This window comes from Halichoerus grypus, chromosome 7, assembly GCF_964656455.1.
Source record: "Halichoerus grypus chromosome 7, mHalGry1.hap1.1, whole genome shotgun sequence".
NCBI lineage: Eukaryota > Metazoa > Chordata > Mammalia > Carnivora > Phocidae > Halichoerus > Halichoerus grypus.
The window spans coordinates 153445789-153459758 of NC_135718.1; the positions used below are offsets into that span (position 1 = coordinate 153445789).

The following is a 13970-nucleotide window of genomic DNA, read 5'->3' on the forward strand; positions in this document are numbered from 1 at the left end:
TTGAATGCAGCTTTTTTTACTTAGTTCCAGAAATTCTTCCCCATTTTAGTTTTATGATTTTGAAGATATAAAAAACCTGTATTTGTAAAAAGTTCTTTTTGTTAATTTTAGCCATTCTGACTGGTGTTAGGTGGGATCTCATTGTGGTTTTGATTTGTGTTTCCTTGATGTCAAGTGATGTGGAGCATTTTTTTATGTGTCTGTTGGCCATTTGTATGTCTTCTTTGGAGAAATGTCTGTTCATGTCTTCTGCCCATTTCATGACTGGATTATTTCGTTTTTGGTGTTGAGTTTGATGAGTTCTTTATAGATCTTGGATACTAGTCCTTTATCTGATAAGACATTTGCAAATATCTTCTCTAATTCTGTAGTTTGTATTTTGGTTTTGTCAACTATTTCCTTTGCTGTGCAAAAGCTTTTTATTTTGATGATGTCCCAATAGTTCATTTTCACTTTTGTTTCCTTTGCCTTTGAAGATGAGTCCAGCAAGAAGTTGCTGCAGCCAGGGTCAAAGACGTTGCTGCCTGTGTTCTCCTCTAGGATTTTGAGGGATTCCTGTCTCACATTTAAATGTATCATCCATTTTGAGTTTATCTTTGTGTGTGGTGTAAGAAAATGGTCTAGTTTCATTCTTCTACATGTGGCTCCAACAATTCACCGGTTGTTGAAGAGACTGTCTTTTTTTCCATCGGATATTCTTTCCTGCTTTGTCAAGGATTAGTTGGCCATAGAGTTGAGGGTCCATTTCTGGGCTATCTATTCTGTTCCCTTGATCTATGTGTCTGTTTTTGTGCCAGTACCATACTGTCTTGATGATGACAGCTTTGTAATAGAGCTGGAAGTCCGGAATTGTGATGCCGCCAGCTTTGCTTTTCTTTTTCAACATTCCTCTGGCTATTTGGGGTCTTTTCTGTCCATACAAATTTTAGGATTATTCATTCCAGCTCTGTGAAAAATGTCAATGGTATTTTGATAGGGATTGCAATGAATGTGTAGATTGCTCTAGGTAGCATTGACATTTTAACAATATTTATTCTTCCAATCCATGAGCATGGAATGTTTTTCCATTTCTTTGAGTTTCTTCAATTTCTTTCAAGAGTGTTCTGTAGTTTTCTGAGTAGCGAGAGCAGGAACACAAGCAGGGGGAGTGGGAGAGGGAGAAGCAGGCTTCCCGCCGAGCAGGGAGCCCAAAGTGGGGCTCGATCCAGGACCCCGGGATCATGACCTGAGCCGAAGGCAGACGCTTAACGACTGAGCCACCCAGACGCCCCTCTTTGGTCAGGTTTATTCCTAGGTATGTTATGGTTTTTGGTGCAATTGTAAATGGGATCGATTCCTTAGTTTCTCTTTCTTCTGTCTCATTGTTAGTGTATAGAAATGCAACTGTTTTCTGTGTATTGATTTTATATCCTGCCACTTTGCTGACTTCCTGTATGAGATCTAGCAATTTTGGGGTGATCTTTTGAGTTTTCCACATAGGGTATCCTGTCATCTGCAAAGAGTGAGAGTTTGACTTCTCTGCTGATTTGGATGCTTTTTATTTCTTTTTGTTGTCTGATTGCTGAGGCTAGTACTTCCAATATTATGTTGAACAACAGTCGTTAGAGTGGACATCCCTATTGTGTTCCTGACTTTAGGGGAAAAGCTCTCAGTTTTTCCTCATTGAGAATGATATTTCCTGTGGGCTTTTCACATATGTCTTTTATGATGTTTTCCCTCTATCCCTACGCTGTGAAGAGTTTTAATCAAGAAAGGATGCTTTAATTTGTCAAATGTTTTTTCTGCATCCATTGAGAGAATCATATGGTTCTTGTCCTTTCTTTATTAATGTAGTGTATCACATTGATTGATTTGTGGATGTTGAACCACCCTTGCATCCCAGGAATAAATCTCACTTGGTTGTGGTATCCAGTCCTGTCCTGGACCATCTTTCTCTGCCTTTAATGTGCTGTTGGATCCTATTGGCTAGTATCACGGTGAGAATTTTGGCATCCGTGTTCATCAAGGATATTGGTCTATAATTCTTTTTGGTGGGGTCTTTGTCTAGTTTTGGGATCAAGGTAATGCTGGTCTCATAGAACAAGTTTGGAAGTTTTCCTTCCATGTCTATTTTTTGAAACAGCTTCAGAAGAATAGGTATTAGTTCTTTAGATGTTTGGTAGTATTCCCCTGGGAAGCTATCTGGCCCTGGACTCTTGTGTGTTGGGAGATTTTTGATCACTGCTTCAATATCCTTGCTGATTATGGGTCTTTTCAGGTTTTCTATTTCTTCCCGTTTCAGTTTTGGTAGTTTATAAATTTCTAGGAATGCATCCATTTCTTCCAGATTATCTGATTTGTTGGCATATAGTTGCTCATAATATGTTCTTATAATTGTTTGTATTTCTTTGGTGTTGGTTGTGATCTCTCCTCTTTCATTCATGATTTTATTTATTTGGATCATTTTTCTTTTTGATAAGTCTGGCTAGGGGTTTATCAATCTTATTAATTCTTTCAAAGAACGAGCTCCTAGTTTCATTGATCTGTTCTACTGTTATTTTGGTTTCTATTTCATTGATTTCTGCTCTAATCTTTAGTATTTCTCTTCTCCTGCTGGGTTTAGGCTTTATTTGCTGTTCTTTCTCCAGCTCCTTTAGGTGTAAGGTTAGGTTCTGTATTTGGGACCTTTCTTGTTTCTTGAGAAAGGCTTGTATTGCTATATACTTCCCTCTTAGGACCATCTCTGATGCATCCCAAAGGTTTTGAACTGTCATGTTTCCATTTTCATTTATTTCCATGAATTTTTTAAATTCTTCTTTAATTTTCTGGTTGACACATTCATTCTTTAGTAGGATGGTCTTTAACCTCCATGTATTTGTGTTCCTTCCAAATTTTCTCTTGTGATTGAGTTCAAATTTTATTTATTCATTTATTTATTTTAAAGATTTTATTTATTTATTTGAGAGAGAGAGAGAATGAGAGAGAGCACATGAGAAGGGTTAGGGTAAGAGGGAGAAGCAGACTCCCTGCCGAGCAGGGAGCCCGATGCGGGACTCAATCCAGGGACTCCAGGATCATGACTTGAGCCGAAGGCAGTCGCTTAACCAACTGAGCCACCCAGGTGCCCCGAGTTCAAATTTTAAAGCATTGTGCCTGACCCAAGGCTGTGTGCTCTAGGCAAGGCCAATGTCTGAGCAAACAGCTCTGCAGCTTTGCCTCCTTGTCTGTGAAACTGGAGAGGCTCATTTTCTTATAAACATGCCCGTGATGTGATGGGACAGCAGGTCCTACAGCAGCGTCATGCTTGTCCACTTCTTTCTTCCCCATCTTAGCTATTCCCTCAACAAGCTTCCAGACTGTGGACAACCCCAGCACCTCCCATACCCTGGAAAGGACCGTGGGGGAATCTGTCCAGCTGCAGATGACCTCCTCCTTATACCCGAATGTCTGAGAGATAGAGTGGAGTTGGCATTCTGAGCCTGAGAAAGAAGAGATCCTGGTGTCCTGGAAACCTAATGCCACTGGTCCTGACTGGTATGAGCTGGAGGAAAAATACAGGAGCAGCCTCTCCCTGACAGAGATGGCGGTTTTGAGCATCAGGAATCTCACTACGGAAATGAGTGGATGGTATACAGCAAAAGTCAAATTCCACACGGGAAAAACCCAGAAGGAAGTCTTTAGACTCTGTGTATATGGTAAGGTGAGCCCCAATCAGGAATTCCAACAAATGCTTTATGTCAAGTAAGTGGCCTAAACAGGTTTTAAAAAAATCAAATCTTCTTTAGGAGTATTTGCATCTCTTTTGATGCCCTAACCCTAAAGGTTAAATTCTAAAGATGTCCTCTTAGGAAAAAGTAGCTAAAATGTCTTAAAAAGTATTAAAAAACACATGAAATGGGGGAGGGGTAGGAAGCCATCCAAAAGGATAACAAAAAATTGCAAATTATTACAAAATTAATTAGAAATACAAAATTGTATCAGAAAGTTTCTTAACCAGTTGTTTCAAAAACTAATTTAAAAACTCTTAAGTGACCCAAAAAGTTGGCAGAAATAAAACAAGAAACCTGGACATCAGCACGGTGAGGAGCAACCCCGGGAGGGAGACTGAGGGTTAGAACTCGACATTGGGTAAAACCCTTCCCACCACTTGCCCTGCATACCCACCAGGAGGACCAAGGGACACAGCCCCGTCCTAGACCAAGTGGAGGCTGCATGAGACCCAGGCCTGGCTCCTGGAGCTCCCAGGCCAGTGAGGAACCCCACCCCCAGGAACAGAGGCCCAGGCAGACAGTGCAGGGGGAGCAGGACAAAGGGAGGAGAGGAGCAGAGCCCGGGGTGTCTGCCTGCCCGAGCTCTCTCCCATTGGTCCCCTGCTCCAGGCACCATGGCGGCCTCCTCCCTGGCTTCCCTGTCCTTGGTCTTCCCCTCCAAATCCCCCTCCACCTTACTGCTCTGTTACTGCTCTGTTGAGCTTTCACAAATGCAGCATCCTCCTGTCCTTTCCCTGCCTACAGCCAACCTGCTCCCGCCCCTACTCCCCACAGGATCAATGGCACTCAGGAGAGGGAGTCTAACCCGCCCAGGATCTGGTCCCTGGCTGTCTGTCCAGCTGTGTTTCCAACACTGTCCTCCCTGTTCCACCTGTGTTGCCCTTCACCGCACCTGGCTGCCCACTCTTTCCTCCTGCCCAGATGCTGGGGGCTCTCGGGGGGCTACCCATACCTCAGCCCTTGCCTGCATAGTGGGCAAATGTTCCTGTACCCAGTCCTGTCCTGGACCATCTTTCTCTGCCTTGCACTGGAGTTACTGGGTCTGGTCTACTCTTCACCTCACAGCCCCATTCCCGGCCCCACCCTCTGTGGCACCTGCCCGAGGTTGTACCCAGCTCCCGGCAGGCACTCAGCGGGTGTCCTTCAACTGGGTAGGTGTCAGCAATATGTAAAGGAAACCTACAGAAACACCTGAAGTTTCTCAAAGTTTTGGTTATTCAAGCCTGATTCATATTCCTTCACCTGTTGAAAAGAGCCTATGACAAACATTCACATAAACCAACTGCCGAGCATATGCATACCGAAAAGCAGCTTTCTGAATGCCCGTGTGTGCTTCCTTACACTTTGTAACAGACTTTCCTTTTGATTTTATATTTAAATTATTACCTGTTAATTAGTTCAGTTATTTTTAAAGAGCTACTTAAAAGTATCATTTTTCCTAGTCACATGTGCAGTGAATTTTGGGAAGGATGGCAAGTTGGTATTTTTATTAATCCCTGATCAAGGTTGGCAGATTATAGCCTTTGGTCAAATCTAGTGCATGTGTGCTTTTATAAATAAAGTTTTATTGGAACACAGCCACATCACTACATTGGTGTGTTGTATTTGGCTGTTTTCTCTCTATAGTGGTGAAGTTGTATAGTTGTGACAGAGACTATATGGCCAGTGACACCAAAAAGGTTTACTCTCTGCCCTTTACAATAAAGTGGTCCATCCCTGCCCGGATGACACTGTAGACACAGCAGATGCACGTAACTTTGTAGGTCATCATGGTGATTGTAGAAAGTAATGGAAAGCCCTTGGAGCTGTGCCTGGGAATATCCACCTGCTCCATAAATGCTAACTACTTCTTCTTTTCATTAGCTAGTGCAGTGAATTCCACTAATAAATTTCCTAATTATACTGTCCTTGTAGGAATTTAAACTCTCTCTATGTGGCTGCTTAGTGTTTTCTACCTAAGCCTGGATTCGGTCTGCAGTGACTATTGTCACACCTGCCATCATGTTGTTGACATGTCCCCTGTGGATGGTTTTCCATCTGTGTGTCTTCAGTCTCTCTGTATGATAGGTGATGACGTGAGCGCGCGGCTGCAAGAGCAGAACTGGAGTCTTGGTTGTGTGTTAGGGGGACATCAGGCCCGCAGGTGTAGTTCACACAGATGCACCTGCTCCTGATGTTTCCTGTTCTCGATTCACCATCGTTTGTATCTTCTTCTTGCCTTTTGTTGGATGGGTAGAGTTTTCATCCATCTAAACATCTGTAGTATTTTGGAAGTTATAACCCCTTGTACTTTCATCCTAGTAGATACTAAACTTAAATATTTACCTTGACATTTGAAGATAATTAGTATTTCTCTTTAAATAAAATAAGAACTTTTAACATGTTTTCCTACTATATTCTCAACTTCTTTGATGTTATGTTTATTATATCTATGAGAGTAGATACAATTATTATCATATGTATAATCGTCATGTATATATATAATTATAGAATTATTGGGGCGCCTGGGTGGCTCAGTTGCTTAAACAACCAACTCTTGATTTCTGCTCAGGTCATGATCTCATGGTCATGAGATTGAGCCCCACCTCGGTCTCCACACTCAGCATGGAGTCTGCTTGAGATCCTTCTCCTCACTTGTGCTTACCTGCTTTCTCTCTCAAGTAAATAAATAAATTAATTAAATAAATCTATTTTTTTAAAAAAGAATTATCATATCCATCATGATTACTGAATTATGTAGACATAAGTGAGCATGGAAGGGCCTCAGCCCACTGTCCTGGGCTGGGAGTCAGAACCCCCGGGGTTCTGACTCTTCACTGGGTGAAGGGCGGTCAGTCCCTTCCCCAGTCCCATAGTGAGGAACCCCCTATAGCTGGGTCACTTGGAGAATGTGCTGATCCCCTTGTGTGTCCTCCAATGCTGACTCTCAGTTTCTCTTTTGTCTCCTCCTCCCCCAGAACCCATCCCCCACCCCCAGATTGTGATTCATTCATCCTCCAACCAGGCTCCAACCTCCAAGCAGGCTGGTGCAATGTCAGCCTAGAGTGTGGGACCCCAGGAGTCACAGAGAACCGGACAGTGACCCGGCTGAGTGAGGGGCTCCCCAGGGAGCTGGAGCACAGAGAGGCTCTGGGGCCAGCCCCCAGCTCCTGAGCCTGCCCCTGAGCCAGCTGAATGGCCCCCTCACCTGTAGGGTCAGCAACCCTGTGGATGAGAAGAATGCAACCTTACTCCTGCAGAGCATCTGTCTGTGGAGGGGTGAGTGGGATCTGCTGGGAAGGGCAGCAGAAAACAGGGCAGGGCACACCTGGGAGACTCAGGAAAATCACTGCAACAGAGGAATCCTGGAAGGGGGTCTCTGTGGAACACCCCAGAGGCAGGGGCATGGCCACACCATTGTATGGTCTTCAAACCTGCAAGCCTAGAACCTGGACCGGTACCTGGAGACCGTGCATTGCCCAGAACCAAAGTGTGGGGCTGGCAGATGGTCACCCCTTTGACTGCATCAGGGAGCCTGGGAGGCTGACCTAGTCAGCAGAATGCAGGCAGGGGAGGGGAAGAACTTGAAGAGGACAGACCGAGGACCCTGAGGGCACCCCACCCCCAGCCTGGACTCTCAAGTCCCAGGACCCTGCATGGTCTGGATGCTCATAGCCCTTTCAGGCTGATAAATGCTGTTTTTTTGCTGTGTGCCAGACATGACCTTTCTGAGGATGGTTAGCACCTCTGAGTGCATAAACCACAGTTCAACCCTCCGAGATGTGTGAGCCCTTGCAGTCACCACACTTCCGCCCCAGCCTCAGGGGTCCCCTTGGCCATGCAGAAAGGCCATGCAGTAGTGCATGGTAGGTAAGGGGGGGTCCTCTACTTTTCCTAGAACCTCAGAGCAGAAACAATTGCTGTAAAGAAGGTTAATAATCGGTGTGGCTGTCCTGTCCCACCAGGGTCCTCCTGAGCTCTGACACCCCCCTGCCCCCGCCTTCTCCTTGCCAGGTCCTTACTCAGCCACCCAGCACTCAACCCTTACACGGGGGCCAAGTGCTCACTATGCACAGGGCAGAGGGAAGACGCAGGGAACAGTAAGATGAACCCCCACGGAAGGAACCTCCAGGGTCTTGGGAGCATCTCTACTTCCTGGCTGTATGACTCCGGACAAGTTACTTAATTTTTGGAGCCTTTCTTTGAGATGGGTGTTAATTATATCCACTTCATAGGGTCGTTTAAGCTCTCAGCACAGCGTGTGACACACAGCTCATCAATAAGTATCAGGTCATAGTTCATGGACGAGGAGGAGTCCATCTGTGGACATGAAGGCGCATGAGGGCTGCTGAAATTGAGGCAAATACGAACTATATGGTTCCCGTACGAAAGGACGAAAAACACTGAGTAGTTGCTGCAGGACTTGGGAAAGGCATCGCAGAGAAGGGAACACCTGAGTTGAGTTGGGCCTTGAAGTGGAAGCCGTTTTCGTGTGGCCGGCAAACCGCGGGCAGGACATGCGCTGACGTCAGGTGGCCCTGGAACCTTCCATCCCCTCCCCCTCCCAGACTGGTTCTCTCCCGGGAGTCTGCCAGGGTAGAACAGGGCCAGGCTGCGGGCATGGGTGGCACCTGCAGCTGCTAGGAGCCTCAGGTCTCTGGGCAGAAGCGGCACAGAAAACCTGGTACAAGGGCCACTGTGGCAGCCTGGCCAGGGGGCAGGAGCCTGTCGGGGCTGCAGCAGGAATGTGCCCTTGGGACACAGGCCCCAAGCCAGGGGGGTCCCGCCTTCTCTCCCGCCTGTCTCACGGGCCTCCCAGGGGCACACCTGAAACAGGTTGGCAGGTTCTCAGAGCAAGTGGCTTTGGAGAAGCATCCTGCTCACAGTTCTGATGCTGAGCCTGGCTGGTGGAGTGTGCATCTGGATGAGGAAGAAGATGCAGTCCAGGAGGGGTAGGTGCTAGCGAGAGCCTGAGGGGAGCTCTGGGGGAGGACAGTGGATGGAGGGGACACCCGGGAGGGGGCCGGGCTGGCAGATGGGGCTTATTGACTTCTCCTGTGAATCAGCCGGGTAGAAGGCTGGGACCGCGCAGCACGGAGGGTAAGGGCTGTGTGCACGCCCAGACAGGAGGGGTGGTGGATGGCAGGGATGCGCAGGGGTCTGGGAGCTGACCTTTCAGCCCATGGAGCGATGGCCGCCCTATCCTGCGGCTGACGAGGGGTCACCTGAATCCCACACGCTCTCACTGCGCATGCTGGGTGCAGGTGGGTCCACTCTGCTGCCCGCAGAGCCGGGCTCAGCAGCTGCTCCCCAGGCCCCGCCCACAGAGGAACCTGCTGGCCTGCGGACTGCTGGGGCCCACAGCACTGCCCTCCCGACGTGGGTGGAGATCAGCCTCCTGAGACACCCCAAGGTGGGTCCAAGGGAATGAAACCAGGTCAACCGACTTGTGCTCAGAGGCCGTGAGTGCCGACCGGTTCAGGGGACTTGGCTGCTTGTCAGGCTCTGGTCCAGTCCTTGCTGTGACAGCACGGTTGTTGTGTCTGGACCTGGGAGTGAAGGCTGGGAGCCACCGACAGGGACGACTCCTTGCTCATATGCGCACAATCTCATTAGGTCCTTACCACCACCCAGGGAGGAGGGATGGCAGAGCAGGAGAGGGAAGGAGGCACGCTCAGTGAGGTGTGTGACTGACCCGAGGGCACACGACTTGGCAGGGGAAGGAGCAGGAGAGAACCCAGGCTGCTCTGGAGGGGCTCACCACCCACAAGCTCAAACTCAAGCCCGGGGAGAGGCAGGAGTGTAAGCGACTCCCTGTCAGGTGGGACCTGTCATCCACAGAAGACCCAAAGCAAGTAGGAGTGGGGGCCACTAGCAGGGCCTGGAGGCCGGGCAGACCCAAGATTCTGAGGAGCGTCAGGAAAGCCCCATCCTCTCCCCCACACAGTACCCACCCCCCTACCTGCCTGAGATCCTGTCATTAATGCCTCCTTTTGGGGTAAAGGCTTTGTTGCCCCACTGTGAACCGCCCCTGGGAGAACATCTCACGTGCTACTGGCCCCCAGTTAGAAATGGTCACAGAGGGTGTGATTCCACGAGGGGAAGGCCTGGAGACAGGTGCAGCCCGGGCGGGGCGGGGGGGCACCTAAGGCACCACCCTGGAAGCAGAGGTTCTCAATCTGAGCTCACATCAGAAACACCTGGAGGGCTTGCTGGACCCCCCCCTCCCGAACTTGTTTCAGTGGGTCCAGGGCAGACCCGAGACCCTGCATTTTGAACACATTCCCAGGTGATGGCCCCACCCTTTGGGAACTACTGGACTAAAATCGAGCAGAAGGAAAGCAAATAAGGCCACTGTCTGGACTCCCAGGAGCAGCCAGTGGCCGGGTCCTCTCCTCTCCCATCCTTTGACTTTGCCAAAGGGAGATACCTCTGGATCATTGGCCCACAGACCATCAGGACCTTAGAAATCCCCTGGTCCGGTCCCAGCAGTTTATGGTGGGGGAAGTGGATCCAGAAGGAACACTAAGAAGGATTTGGGTGGGAAACCATAGTGGTACCAGGCAGAACAAGGCCTCCTTGCTCCCAGTTAAGTGTGTTGTGCACTGTCCCCAACTGTCTCAGCACCTGCCACACTGTGACTTTCCATCTCAGCCCCTCTGACTTATGTTGCCATCTGACCCAGGCCACAGGGGGCTCAGGAAGTAGTTCCTTGAGACCCAAATCCCAATACCCCCACTGAAGAAGAACAGGAGGGTAGCAATGTGTGGCTTTGGGATAAAGAAACAAATCAGGTGACCTCTGACCCAGACCCCCAGCCTTGCCCCCTCAGTCTCTCTGCCCCTGGGGAGCTTCCTAGCTTGATGAAGTAAACTATTTCCTCCCAGGACACAGGGAGGCAAGCACAGAAGAGACATGGGGTTGGCGTGAAGGAGCAAAGGAGCAGAGTCGGGTGAAGTGGGCATGCGGCTCTCATGCTGACTTCATCAACCTTACAAAACTGCTGCCTGGGGTTCAGTTTCTTCTTTTATAAAATGCAGATTGCAGGAATAATACCTTTATCTGCTGCTTTGCAGTTTTCCAAGCACTTTTGCAATGAGAGTAGCCAAGGTGAGTTACAAATTTGTCCAAATAATATTTAATGAGTGTCTACTATATTCCAGAACTGTTCCGATCTAGGAAACAGAGGTCAACAAAACAACAAAAAATCCTTGGCCTCAGAGAATACACATTCTAGGTTGGGCGAGGGGAGAATGGCAATCAAATAAATAAGCAAAATGTGAAGTGTTAGGTGATGATATGTGCTCAGGGGAAAATATGGCAGGAGGGGGCGGGATGTGATATTCACTAAGGCAGTCAGGGAAGGGAGACCAGAGAGTGAGCAAAGTGGGGGTCTGGCAGGGGAGGGGGAGGAGAGGGGTAGCATCCAGGGGAGAGGACAGAGACTTTGCAGTGTTCAAGAGGGAGGTCTGCACTGAAGCTATGTTTTGGGGTTACTGGGGTTGAGTCAGGAAGCACATGAAGAGGCGTAGCTTGACTGACCTCTGTGCCTGATTCTTTGAAGTTGACCACGAGCACCCCTAAACTCTGCTTGAATCACAGAATGACATGGAGAGGGGCATCTTCCATCCCCATAGCCCTGAGTGCACCCCAACAGTCTACACTGTCTATGAGAAGATCCGGATGAGCCGAGATCCCCAGGAGGACACCTAGGTTAACGGAGACATCGGGGCAGTGAGGGGCCTTGGCAAGATCTGCCCCACCCTACACTCCACCCAGGGCCCCAGAAATCCCTCCTTAGGTAGAGCTAAGACAAGACCCCAGGTCTTCCTGACGCACCCCCTCCCCCAAGATGACAGAGCAGTACCACATGTCTCTGGGCTTCTCACCAAGGTCCTCTCACTTCCCAGGTGGTGAGCATTAACTGCTTGGGCATCCAGCATGAGAGGCTGATCCTTGGGTGGGCAGTCAGATTTCTGACCTGTGACCCACTTACCCCGTGAGGGAACACCCGTGGTCAGGCAGGACCTGTGGACGCATGTCTCGGAACAGAGATACTCTCCCAGAATCGGGCGGGCCTTGGATGGAGGACTTCCAGGCTGTCACTGCCCAGCCTACCCGCATGAACAAAAGATGGATGGCCCTGGACTGTGGAAAAGCAAGAGCTACAGAGATAAAGTTCAGGGTCAGCTTCAGCACGGGGAGGGGCAGAAAGGAAGGAAATCGCTTTTGAGTTCTATAACCTGCAGGCTTACTGTAAATACCAGAAATGCCCTATCTCAAGATCTCTCAAAAGTCAAGCAATTTATCAACGCTTTCTAAAAATTGCCTAATGTACATAAATTGCAAGAAAGTCAAAGGCAGGTCTCCTTGAAATTATATTTCATCAGTTGCAAATGGGATCCTGTTCCCCATGTATCTTCTAATTAGTTGTTATGATAACACATACATAACATATTGTCACATCGCTAAGTTTCTCTACTGTTTGAAATAGGTTTTCATTTGATCCCTTTGAATTTCTGGACAAAGAACCGTATTACTGACAAATAATTAGGATTTTTCCTTCTTTCCTTCCAATTTTTATGCTTCATTCCTCTCCTGTATCTCTCAGGGCTCATGAACACCTCCCAGACCATGTTTAATAAGAGTGATTCTGAAGCTCATCCTTGTTTTGTTCCTAACTTATTTTAAGTGCTTCTAGGGCGTCTGTGTTAAGCATGATGTTTTATGGTTAAGGCAAATAAGGCATGTCTAAAAAGTATGTTCTTATTGCTATTTTATCAAGAATTTTACCATGAATAAAATGTTAAAGTTTATTCTTTCCCTTTTATCATCTGTGATGATGTCATCTGGTTTTCCTGTTTTTCCTCTATGAATAACACATTAATAGATTTCCTTTTATTGAGCTACTCTTGTGCTATTGGAATAAATCCCAGTTGATGTATTATTCTTTTAATGTGCTACTGTTTGATAACATTTTTATTTGGGATTTTGCATCATTATTCATAAATGAAATTCTCCTATTTTTTTGTGTGCTTTACTTTGTCAGTGTGGTATTTGTATTATGCTTATTAGAGTTTCCTTGTATCTCCACTTCTTGTAATAATTCAATAAAAATTTGCTTTCTAGTCCAAAAAAAGATTCCTTAAAAAAAAAAAAGAATTCCTGGGGCTCCGGGGTGGCTCAGTTGGTTGAGTGTCTATGTTCAGCTCAGATCAGGATCTCAGGGTCCTGGGATCAAGCCGGAGTAGCTCCCCGCTCAGTGGGAAGTCTGCTTCTCCCTCTGCCTCTGCCCCTCCCCTCACTCATGCTCTCTCTCTCTTTCAAATAAATACATTAAATCTTTACAAAAAAATTAAAATGAATTTCCATTACCCTATGTCGATTTAAATTACTTTTATAGTAAATTACTTAAAGATCTATAAATATGCAACTATGTAAAAATATCTTGTGCTTATAGCTTTTATACTATAAACTCAAAAATATGTATAAAGTAGATAAAAACAAAGCAACAAAACAACAAGCAATGGTTATTTAAACTGTATTCAAACCCACAACTTTAACAACGTAACATGATGGGTGTTTTTGTTTTGCTAAAATGAAATCATTAAGTTAGGATTATAGGAAAACACTGTAGCTTCACATCTGGCTCTACCTTTAATTTTTAACACTTTAATACAAACAATGCTAGCTCATATATATTTGTTGTATAACACTTGATTAAAGTCTTTGTTTACCAGTTCAAGCTGGTCAATCTCATCCTTAACCAAAACTCTGCCAAGTGGCAACTGATAGATCTGTAAAACTGTTTCATTCACCTTAAAAAAAAATTGGCACCGCAGCATTGTTAAAATCCCCACTCCCTACATACCTCTCTCCTTACTACTGGAATCTTAGAACAAAAAAGGTCTTCATTGAGTATTTGCTGCCATGGTGGGTGTTTATTACATTCCTGCTAATGAACTTTTTAAGATGGTGCCGCAAAGATAGAATCCCATCCCTCTGCGTGTACATCAGACGTGCCCCAGACGGCCACAGAGCAGGAACCTGGGAATCCGACCTGCCTTTTTGAGGGGTGTTGTGGGGCAGAAGTGGGCCAATCTGCCAGGTGCCGATTCAGTGAATGATCGGGTCGCCAAAATGATCAAATCTATCTTTTTACCAGGAACTTGTTCTTTTAGCTATGTATAAAGCTTAACACAGTTTAGAGTGGATAGAAGAGTTTAAACAGGTTTTGAAGGT

General features: G+C 46.9%; 1 protein-coding gene across 1 annotated transcript in view; it reads left to right on the forward strand.

Moving 5' to 3' along the window:
• The window catches only part of LOC118552034 (SLAM family member 9-like), a 32521-nt gene extending 21080 nt beyond the window's left edge, over positions 1-11441 (forward strand). The window contains exon 7 of the mRNA XM_078078680.1: positions 11331-11441. Coding sequence (XP_077934806.1) covers positions 11331-11441 — 111 coding nt within the window. The remainder of the gene's footprint in view (positions 1-11330) is intronic.
• The last annotated feature ends 2529 nt before the right edge of the window (positions 11442-13970 follow it).